General features: G+C 39.2%; 1 protein-coding gene across 1 annotated transcript; it reads right to left on the minus strand.

Moving 5' to 3' along the window:
• Nucleotides 1-7,740: 7,740 nt before the first annotated feature.
• Nucleotides 7,741-9,022, minus strand: LOC149115793 (uncharacterized). The gene has a single exon (XM_089283852.1). It carries the CDS (start codon nt 8,802-8,804, stop codon nt 8,034-8,036), a length of 771 nt encoding a protein of 256 aa, XP_089139978.1. The 5' UTR covers nt 8,805-9,022; the 3' UTR covers nt 7,741-8,033.
• Between the last annotated feature and the right edge of the window lie 3,041 nt (nt 9,023-12,063).

Here is a 12,063-nt window from a genome sequence, read left to right on the forward strand (position 1 = left end):
CTATCTTTTTTAATAAGAAAAGTAACTGTAAAAGCATTTCATAGGTGTTTCTATTGGTGATTCAACTGTCAAGGTATGAGTTGTTTTCGAATAAATTTTCTTTGTGTGAATATCATTGTTTTTTTCTTTATTTCATGGCTTTAGCATTACTTTGGTTTATTGTTAATTGCCGCTGAAACTTAAAAATGGTGCTTAATTTTCTGCTTTTCGAATGTTTAACGTAAACAAAATGCCAAAATAAATAAGAAATACTGCTGGTTTAGTCCGTGGCTTGGGTGCGATTTTAAAGTTAATATCGACCTCTTAAATTTGATATTATCATGAATAGTGTTGAGTAAAATTACCTCCGAAAATACCAGTACCTGAATCTTGGAGGACGATAAAAAAGAAACATGTCACTGAACTCAGTTTGCGTAAATGGGGTGATTACTGCACTGGGTTCAAATAGCGTCTAGCGCTTGCACGTTACAACGCGCGTTGGCCGTCTTTAAGATGAAGTGTAACTTTTTGTTTTAGTTATATACTCAGCCCTCCAAAGAGGCCTCAATGAGAACACAAACGTAGTTAACCTTTCTATTATGAACCTGATGCTAAGGTGAAATAATTTACCACGAAAATAATACCAGAGGTCGAGAAGGGTGAGTATAGACGAGGATCTCGCAGTGTTTTGTTGTTCGGTAGCGGAGTGGGGACTGGAGACCGAGAATCGATATCAGCGGAGGGATCAGACGGTGGGACGGTTACGTCGGGTTCGAAGGTTTACGGTAACAATATGTCTACAGACGTTTGATATATTTATTCCTTGCTTTCTCGTTTTGCTGTAAATTAAATTAGCATTAGCAAATTTCAAATGAACGAAACTTAACTTAATCGCCTGCTGGTCCTTTTTCCAACCAATTGGATGTGATCTAAACAAAACGAATCTCCTCAGTGAGTGTTAACTTTCCTCATTTGTAATTGATACTTAATCGACACAGAGCAGAATATATCACCCCGAGGTCAAAGAAATTTCATTACCTTAAATGGTCTTTTCGAAGAAATTTTGAGGAGTTTGATATGTGGAATACTGGTTGCAACTAAGAGCCCACGTATGCCTTCGATACCATCTCACCTAACTAAAGCTAATTAACATGTTTTATAAAGTAGGAAGGCTTAAATTGAGGCAAATTTCCGTCGGTTCTGCCGTATTTTTTGAAATTTAACCAATGTCTGTTCTATGTAGGGAAAAAAAAGAAACGTTTGTCTTTTGTTACTTAATATTAAAATCTTATGGGAAGAAACTGAAACACCTCTTGTCCTTTCTCGTAACTACTTGAGACGGGTTGAAAGTAACGTAAAGGTCTGGACTTATCGTTGACAATAAACGAGGAAGAAACTTTGTATTTTCTGTTGGTTGACGTATTGTTCTTGAACAGACAGAACTCACGCCCAATCGACATTTCCAGAGCAGAAACAGTCTACACTCGACAGGTTCGGACAGGTTCTCCAGTGTCTTTATGAGTTTGTTCAAAGTTGTTTAACGACGAAAGACGGCTTCTTGTACTGGATAGTGAATTATAAGCTGACAACAGAGAATTTAGAAAAGGGTTTGATTATGGTGTACAATTAAACATGCAAGAGTAGGCGGTGCTCGAGTATCGCGAAAACAGAAAAGTGCTTCCATTCCTGTGTCTTCAGTACCCTTTGGTAACCATTACACGGTGAAAAGCTTTAGGGGTGTATCTACTTTAAAATGAGAAGTTGCGGAAATTATCAGCGTTACCAAATAACACGTCTTGGCTTGGAATTCTTTAAAACTAACAGCACTACACAGCGCACTATTTGTTCCAAACCACGAGAACCAATCCCGGCATAGAAACTCATTGTGATTGATCTCCAAGCTTTAAAGAGAAAAGATCTCAGTTGGGTGTTTTAAAAGCTTCACTGTAAATTTAGTTTTTGGCCAGTGACGCATTCAACGAAATGCACTGATCAGTCAATATCGTTCATTTGGTACAACATACATGGTCATAAGCTTGGATTACAGGCGTTATTCACCATAGCCACTCCGATGATTTTCCTTTAAAGTGTATATTAACCAGGTGATTTCTGAGGGGGCAGAGAAATATAACATCGTTAGACGAAGGATGACGTTTTTCACATGTATTGTGTGCTTTCAAAATTGCGGTAAACAGTCACACAACAGGGTAAGAATTCAAAACTGATAACCATTCCACCGTACTTGTCTACTCGAGCATTATTTAGCACAGACTGATGAAATCTTTGGGTAAGCTCATTTTCGGAGAATTGTGCTTTGATGCGTTCCTTCACTGGAAAAAAATCGTGACTAGTTTCCATTACAATATGAGAACTAGCATTTCATCCATGATCAAAAGGGTAGGGGAAAGATAAGTTTTCTTACCTTACGGATTGAAGATAAAAGGATCAAAGGAAAAACACCAGCTTGATTGAAATTTTGAAATTGTCAGTTCTTCCTGTCATTTATTAAGTATGCAACATGCCATCACAAAGTAGATAAGATCGCAATATTTGGTGCTTTAGACTGTCCCTTTTGTAAAATAATAAGATCGAGTCCGACTAGTGACTAAAGCGTTTTGGCATAAAAACATTGATAAAGCCCATCGTTGGCGCTGCCGTCGGATTGGAAACGAAGAACTAAGAGAACACTATAAAATCTAAAGATTCCATGGACTGGTCAGCTTATAAAACGACTTCTGGCATGAAGCGAAATGAGAGTTGAGAATCGCAGAGCAAGATTGTCCGGCTGACCAGATGGAGAAAAACCCAAGCAGAAAAACGTTGTCATGAACTTGCCAACCCTAGATGAGCACCTTATCATTTGTTATAAATAGTGATGCTGCGGGTTGACGTAGAGAGGACGTATAATGAATTATACTACACAGCTTTGTGGATGTGGTAATGGATGTCGGAACCGAAGATTCTGCTGGTCCAGTCTTGCTAGGGGGTCCAGGAAGTCCTGAGGTTCCAGGAGTGTCGGTGGATCCCATACTTTCGGCTAAACCTGACGAGTTAGGTTTGCCAGTTGTCTCATAAGTCCAGTGTTTCACCTGAATCCTCAACTGCACGACAGGTAATTACTTCATTTTTCCAGTGGGCTAGTTTTTCAAGGAGTTCAAAGAGGTCCCGAGAAGCACGAAAGGGGTAGAACAACCCTGCAGTTTCGAAAATTGAAGGTGGCTCTAACCCCATCAGCAGAATTTTTCTAAAATTTACAGAACGTTATTCCCTAACGAGTTGATCACAATTCGATAGTAAAACACTAATGGGCCGTAGTTAAGGTGTTTCTTTTCAACAGGCTCTATTGTTGCTATGCAGCTGTACGGTCTATTATTATATGGCCAGCTCCGTGAGCGGGCAAGATGAACCAAATCCTGCGCTGTGATTGGTAGTCCCGAGCGGGCAAGATAGCTCCATCTTGCCCGCTCGGGATTACCCGCCGTGTCCCGCAAGAAAAATTTCCCCTAACGTTTGAAAATGTTATCTTTCATGCCAGAATGCGTCCTGTTCTATAAATTCAAATTCCAAATATTGTAACCCCATGCTAACGAAGAATAATGAAGGAAAAGTTAAACTATATTACTCATCTTTCAAACAGTTCAACAGTGGTGAATATGTCTGGGGATGGGCGCAGAGTTCCTGGCCAGGCTGTGAAGAAGGTTTCTGGGTCGTCCCAGACAAGCCCACTTTATACGCTTGACTTGATGGCATTGCATGTTGTTTTTAGGATCTTTCAGTTTTTACAAAGCGAGGTTTCAGGTTTAGTTTGGAGGAATTTTGAGTACGCCAAAAGTTAAAAGCTATAAATTCCAATGCGACCCCTCTTAAAATTGTGGGTTGTCCGGATAAAAACCCAAGAAGTAGCTAAGAAGTGAGTAGACCTTCCTGTAGTAAGTACATTAAACCACTGTGGATTATTTTTGGGTCGATTCATGCATGTTAAATGAACTTTACCTAATAAAACAACAAGGTTCAGCAAATAACACTAATAATTTCAGTAAAGCAAACAATTTGAATTAATGTGAGAACTGTACTAACTAAGAAATTAGTCAGTGACAAAATATGAAGAGTACAGCGCTAGGTCCATCTGTCACTCAACTGCAGAAAAGGCGAATACTGCAATCTGTATATAGGAGTCAGGTAGAGCGTGAAACATAAATGCCGGTGATGATGTTATTTTCAACACCCTCAGGTTATGATTCTTGTCATTTAGAATATTATGCTAACCATAGGCTCCGGTTTTTTTCTCCAAACCGCCTTGAAAAGGCTTAATCAGCTCCAGACTGTAGAAAATGAGATGTTAAATAAAGATGTGCTATATATTTTGAGAGTCAGTGCCAAGTTTATGGCACTGATGCGACTATAAGATTTGCCCTGATTGTATAATTCTGATGGTATTTCTTACACTGGTATACTAGAACACGTGAGCTATTACATATATTTGTTAAAAAGCTCAGTAACTGCGAAAGTATTTCATGGGTGTTTCTATTGCTGATTCAACTGTCAAGGTATAAATTGTTTTAGTATATATCTTCCCTACGAGAAACACATTGTTTAATTTTATCACTTAGAATAATTTGATTTCTGGTGAATTGAACTTAATTAAACTTGAAAATTGTAATTTTCTGCTTTGCGAATGTTTAACACAAACAAAATGCTAAACTAAACCGGAAATCCTTCTGGTTTAGTCTGTGGCTTGGATGCAATTTTAAAAATTAATAACGATCTCTTAAATGAGCTTTTTTTAGTGAAAAAGGTTGAGTTAAATCACCTGCGAAACTTTTTGTCCTTGTTTTACCGCCCTTCAACGGGGCCTTGGAACACTTGGAATACCTATTCCAAACTGTATAACTTCGATACCTTTTAGGACCAATTAAAATGCCCAAGAAATTGGGAAGACTTTATATGCTGTCAATTTATATCTACTTTAGTTCCCCACTTATAGTGCCTAAACGGATTTTCCCCGCTGTCCATTCTACCAGTCTTGCAAATTTCAAAGATACATATAATTTAGCCAAGGACTTGAAACTGTCCCACTCAAAAACAAAGAAACGTTTGGCTTATAGTACTTTAATGTTCAAAACAGCAAACATATTCTGAACGTCTCGTCCCAATTCACTCGTACAGATTAATCTTATGGGAAGAAACTAAAACACCTTTCTCGTCATTTAGTGCGGGCCAGCATTGATTGTAAATACGCGAGACAAGCTAAAACGTAAAGCTGTGAACTTAACGTTAACACGTATCTTGCCCAACTGAGAAGGAAGAAACTTTGTATTTACCTTCCCTAGCGTTACCCTAACAAAGTGCACAGGAAAAATTTCTTTCTTCAGAAAGGTGCGCAAAGTCACTCTCCCGTGTCCCTAACGGGTGTGCCTACGATTACACCGAGATAAATACAGTGTAAAAAGTATGAGCGGAATCTATTTGGTTAATATTTTTTTTGGGGGGGTAGAATTTTGGACAGGTTCAGACAGGTACTCTCGTCTTTTAATGTGTCTGCGAAAAAGCTCTCTGACTAGTTTTAACGACGAAAGACAGTTTCTTGTACGGGGTAGTATTTTATAAGCCGACGAGAGAGAATTTAGAAAAGGGTTTGAATTTTGGCGTACAATTAATCACTCAACAGTACGTGGAGTATCGTGAAATAAAAAAAATTCCTTCCATTTCTTGGTGAAAAGCCTTAAGGGTGTATTTTGCTTTAAAATGAGGCATTGGGGAAATTGGCTTGGATTTCTCTAAAACTAACAGCACTAAGATTGGGTTTTCCAAAACAAGAAGGGAACCACAGTCAGCAGGGTGACTCTATGCGATTGATTTCCAAGCTTCAAAGAGAAACGGTATTAGTTAAGCGTTTTAAACGCTTTACTGTAAAATTTACTTTAACGCTATGGATGCAATTAGAGAAATTCTCTCATTTGGCACATCAACACATCGTTCATAAGGTTGGTTTTCAGGCGTTATTCACAATAGCTACCATAATGGTTTCCATGATTACCATGCGGTTTCTTATCTTATCCCTTTAGAACAAAAATTAGCCATGTGATTTCTGAGGGAGCAAGCGATTTTAAAATCGGGAGATCTCAGCGAGAATAAGAATGACGTTTTTAATTCACAAGTATTTTATGCTTATGAAGTGGGTAAATAGTCAAATTACAGAGTAAGTATTCAAAACTGTTAAAAATTCCGTTGTACTTATCTATTATCTGATGGTCGAACATGATGGAATATTCTGGCAAGTCGATTTTCGGAGAATTTTTCCTTACTTACTCTGTTTTTCCCCTGGCAAACACCATAGCTAAATTGAATTATACTATGAAAATCAACATTTCAGTCATGATCAATAAGGTCCGTGTAAGAGGTAGGTTTTTCGCCTTACAGATTGAAGATCTAAAAAGGATAAACACCAGTCTATTAAAAAGTTGCAATTGTCAGTTCTTTATATCATTTATTAAATATGTACCATGTCACAAAGTATAGATCAAATGATATCTCAAAATTTGGTTCTTTAGACTGTCCTTTTGTGCAAAACTGTAAGAGTGAGTCCGACTAGCTACTAAAGCGTTTTGCCATAAGCACATAAATGAGCTCATCGTCGATCATGTTGTCAGAAAGAAAACAAAAAACAAAGAGAACGCTATAAATACGAACCTGCTATTAGATACCATGAACTGGTCAGCTCGGATAAAATCTTTGGCGAGAGGTGAAACAAGAACTGAGAATACCCAAGCGAGATTTTGTTTGCCAGACAAAACAAAACAGAAAAACCCCGTCAGCGAGTTTTCACCCCTTGATGAGCACTCTGTGAGACGACATGGTCCCGTGATAAGTTGTAACTAGTGATACTGCAGGTTGACGTAGTGAGGACGTGTAATGAATAATGCTACACTATTTTAGGGATGTGGTATTGGATGGTGGGACTAAATATTCTAGTGGTCCTGTTTTACCAGGAGTCCAGGAAGTCCTGAGACTCCAGGAGTGTCGGTTGGTCCCACACTTTAGGGTCAAGCAGACAAGTCAAAGAGAGCGGGTTTCCCAGGTAGTCCCATTGGTCCAGTGGTTCCAAATGGGACTACCTGGCAAACCTGCTCTCCCTCTTGTTGAGGTGTTTCTCTTTAACAGGCCATTGTTTGCTATGGTAGCTTTATAGCATATTATGTCTTTCAAATGGCGATAAACTGTTGACCAATTACTTGGCCATCGTTTCAGATCACATTTGTAGTATCAAGTCATTAAGTTTACCAGTTTTGATCCAGCAAAGTATAAGTACTAGAAAGTTTAGGCAAATTTGTTTTCTCTATATTAAAATCGCCTAACAAAATGTATTTTTCCATCATTCACGTACGTCCTATTTATTGATCTGGTCAACCAATAAAGTCAGTTTAAAAAGGATCCTTTGTTGGCAAGGGCGATGTTAACAAAGGTAACTTAAAGATCAAGGAAGCACCTGAGATGGCAGCAACATTTCTTAACGCTAGATATAAAGCGGGTCATGGGGAACTATACTGGGTATTTTTCACATTGAATACGCTTCCACTTTTGGTGTCAATTATCATGGAATACTTACACCTTATTTAACTTTCAACCTATTGCTGAACAACAAGGCTGCGTTTCTATGAGGTTCAAAGCGTTTTGAAGGTTAGCAGAAGACGAAAGCAGAAGAACATTTGGAGCGAAGAAATCCAACGAAATAGCTATTAAGAGGTAACAGGGCTCGCCATGTAGAGTTTTGTTCACAGTAGAGGTCGTATTCACTTTAATTTTCAGTTGTCAATTACTCTTTACAAATTACAAGAGGAATCCTCGTTTGCTGTTTTTTCGAATTCCGTTCACAGTTTCAACACAATTTCTTGAACGTACCATATGAATATGCAGAAAATTTCGAGCATTCAACCAGTACTAAAATGCATGTGAAGCAGGGCACAGTCTCTTTTGTATGATTCTTTCATTTCCTATCAAAAATATTTCAACTGAAACTTAAATTAGTTGTGCTTTTTCGACAGAAGTTACGTGGTCTAGCCGCAGCAACTACCTCCGCAACCACCTCCGCTATTACATGGTGATACTTCAACTTGTGTTCCCGGAGGTCCAGCCGGTCCGGGAGGTCCCGGAGGTCCAGCAGGTCCAACAAGTCCAGGGGCTCCGGCAATTCCAGGGCACCCCTTAAGCCCAGGGCATCCGGGTGGGCCGGGAGGACCCATGCTTCCGGGTTGTCCAGGTGGGCCAGGAAGAGCAGGTTTTCCAGGAAGTCCGGGAGGTCCAGGTGGTCCAATTGCTCCGGGTTCTCCTTTGAAACCAGGAGATCCAGAAGCGCCAGGGGCTCCCATTTTTCCGGGTAATCCTGGTGCCCCAGGGGTAGCGGCTATTCCAGGAGGTCCTATCGGGCCGGGTAGTCCAACTGCTCCAGGTGATCCCTTGAGACCCATACACCCGGGAGGTCCAGCTGGCCCCATGCATCCGGCTTGTCCGGGTGGTCCAGGTGCGGCGGGTTTTCCAGCAGCTCCGGAAGGTCCTGGTGGTCCGAGTGGTCCGATTACCCCAGGGGGTCCCCTTAAACCAGGGCAGCCGGCTAATCCAATGGGACCTTGGCAACCAGGTGGCCCCGGGAGTCCAGGAGGCCCAGCTAGTGCTGGTGCTGGGACTGCAGGAGGTGGTGGGGGTGGCGAACAGGGAGGGGAAGAGGGCGGACAGGGAGCAGAGTTACAACATGCTCTCCTGGTGACTGGAAAAATAGATTGACAGAACGGTCTTGTCATCAATGACAGAGTTAATAGAAGAATGAACATTAAAATGCAGTGTCGTCAGAGATACCGATTAAAACAAAAGTTTGTTACTTGTTTTAAGTCAGATGCCAGAAAAGTGGCAAGGCAAATGACGTACAGACATTTTAGATCCTCATTCTTTTCAAGTTTCACTAGCGTAATCAAAAAAGGGATTTCATTGTTTTTTTTTTTATATATGATGTCTTTAAAATTGAGGAACAAATTTCAGTCTTAAAAATTAAAAAAAAAAAGCAGAAGGAGGTTTCAGACTCAAACTCTGTTTGAGTAATTCGTGGAAACCTATAATTGATCTACAAAACCAGTTTTTTGAAAAAAATATTCGTCCCTTAAAAGGTGTATTCTGGCCAGGTTTTCACATCAGTAATAGTTTTCTATTTTCTCATAGGAAAACTGCATTGTTCAATGACGAAATGACATTTCCATAACAAACAAACAAACAAACAAACAAACAAACGAGATCATTATGATTATATAGAAAGCCACTCTTCGAGTTTCCGCAAATGTATTATGTGGCCTATTGATATCTTCTGTGTTGTCTATAGTTATAAACCAATTTAAGGTGGCGTTAGCGAGTAGTTTATGGGAAAAGCTGCAGAAGATTGGAAGTTGTGGCACTAAGATATTCTTAGAGCTCCTTAAAATCTGCATTTCTATCTCAACCAATGTTAACATAGGGCATGTTTACAAGGAGAGAGGGTTACCCTAGCAAGGGGTTACCCTAGCAAGCGGGTTACCCTAGTAAGCGGGTTACCCCAGCAAGCGGGTTACCCTAGCACTCACACATTTCCTCTGTTTTTTTTTTCGTCGTGTTTACAAGGCAGCTAGGGCTACCCTGGCAGGCGGGTTAACACTCCAGGTAGGGCTAACCCGCCTACCCGGGTTAACTTTCTAATTTTTTCCAGACCCTTTGAGTGTAACCGCGCATTAAGTTGTCCCGGATTGTAGGATTACCCTACCTGTGAAATTTTGCTCGTAAACAGGGGCTATCTTTTGCCCTCCAGTTAGGGTCAACCAGCTTGGTAGGGTAACCCTCCCTCCTTGTAAACAGGCCTATAGGTTCACTTTCGTTTTGAAATTTAACTTGAAAAAGTCACCATGACTAACTGACGACTAAATTATCTATGCTACTACTTTATCTCACATTATTGCATTCTTAAAATAGACCTCCTGGAGTCCGATTCAGATCGATCTGTTACGCTTTACTCATCAATAAAAACCATTAAACTTGGTGTGAAATAGTTGTGTAGTTGTGACAGTATGCACTTACCAGTTTGTAGAGACCTGGCTGTCGTTGAAGCAACAAACACGACTACGAGACTCAGAAGAAATTGGATATTCATTTTTTGGCCTTTTGAGAGAGATACAAAAACGTATATAATGAAGACAGTCATTAAGGCATATTCACCTCAAACACTATTTGAAAAATAAGCAATATAGTTTACCTTTGATATCTTTAGCGCGAGATTGTACCATTCATTTTCTTATGTGTAATGAGGTGGTTTATTATGTTCGGAAATTAAAATTAAAGTTAATGGCGACACTCTGTACTAGTCTTGGCCAATAGCGAAAATTAGCAAATGATATCCAGAAAATAGGCTTTGATTCATTGTGTGATGATTTGTCTGCGTTAGGGAAACGAACAGAATTGCTGGTCAGGCGGTCAGCTCAAGTACAGACAAAATTCGTGTGCAAGAGTACACGTGAGACAATTTTTGAGGATACCGTCAAGGCTATCAGCAGAAATAAAAGTTAAAATAAGAAAAAAACAAGTGAATGACAAAAGGTTTTTCTTGCTTACCTGAACAGTCCGTAAAGACCAGTAAAGTGTCTTGTCATTTTGGCGGCCAACATTTTTATGTGACTGTACTATTAAATTATTAATTCATGCTTTAGTCATCTCATTTTGGCTGTATTTTTAACTTCAAAATCTGCCAGAAAATCTTGTTTCTTTTATTTGGCCTGAAGTATATTAGAGACAGACACTAATGTTAACTAAAAGTTCGTTTGGAAACATGAATGTAATCATTTGGTTAGCTTAGTAGAGAACTTGTCGTTCCAGGTGTCAAAGAACACGCAACTCTAGGTGAGAATCTCTCGAGTGTCAGCTGCTGAGTTATTTATTCAAATATAGATGTCTTTGATGAAAACAAAAAGACATCGGCAAAAAGCAAAGTGTTTTTTTTTGTACTATTTAGTATCTATTGCTACAGTTTTAAGATTTTGGGAGATGATTTTTACATCATTCTTCCAGTTCAGGCTTTGGAATGAATCATAGTCACATCGGTGAAATTCATGAGATCTTCATTCTATAGTCTGACATTCCCGACAAGTCTTGTAATCTATTGAATATTTTTTTTTTCCGAAATACTATGAAGAACTAGACATAATATTAACAAAAATATATTGTTGACCTAAGTATATGTATTTTATTTAGATCCAGTCTCAATCGAAAATTTGAGATTAGCTGCAGAGGCCAACGTTAAACACTCATTTTCAAGTCAACAATACGGACAGGTGTCAGTTTTCATTTTTCCTATAGTATTAGGGCGAAAGTACAATGATAATGACGCTAATCCTTAATTATAAGAAATTGTTTTAGTAAATACGCATCTAGCTCCAAATGCACCCCACAAATAAATTAATTCCTTCGAAGGCTTAAGGCAAAGCACTATGCAGTGAAAAAAGCCAAAATTAACGCTTGGCGCCTATAGTGAACTGGTGGTCCACGACGCGCTAAGAAGTTCTTTTTAGACAAAAGCGGACTCGTGAAGACTGAGTACCTACCGAACGCGGTTTTGTTCATTACTTTTTCCACTTGCGCCTTGGATACAAAGATAAAAGGAAAAGAACCAGCGAAACTAAAGGAAATTCAGAACGCCTAATAATTTAAGAATCTGGAACTCACAGCTTGCAATTTATGGTAAGTTTCACATTGAACTAACTATTCCATCAATGTAAAGGATTTCCTTACTTCTTCTGGGCTTCTGCTTTGACCAAAGGCTCTATACTCTATAATGAGACAGCCCCATACGTGTGCCTTGTGTTTTGTCGGGTTAGGGAAGGAAGTGTGACAGTAAAATAATAGAGATCTTAACAATGACCTTTACGGCAAACAGGGAAGGGCAAAATTAAACTCTTGCCGTCTCTCTTTTAAGAAAGATGGCTTAAAAGCCGTTTTTACTCTTGGGTAGGGAGAATAATTGCATTTGCTGTGAAGGAAAGATTTTTTTCATTTTCGTTTTTGTGTTGTATTGATATATTT

The sequence above is a fragment of the Orbicella faveolata genome, unplaced genomic scaffold (assembly GCF_042242905.1).
Source record: "Orbicella faveolata isolate gen_17 unplaced genomic scaffold, um_ofav_v1 contig_13, whole genome shotgun sequence".
Classification (NCBI taxonomy): Eukaryota; Metazoa; Cnidaria; class Anthozoa; order Scleractinia; family Merulinidae; genus Orbicella; species Orbicella faveolata.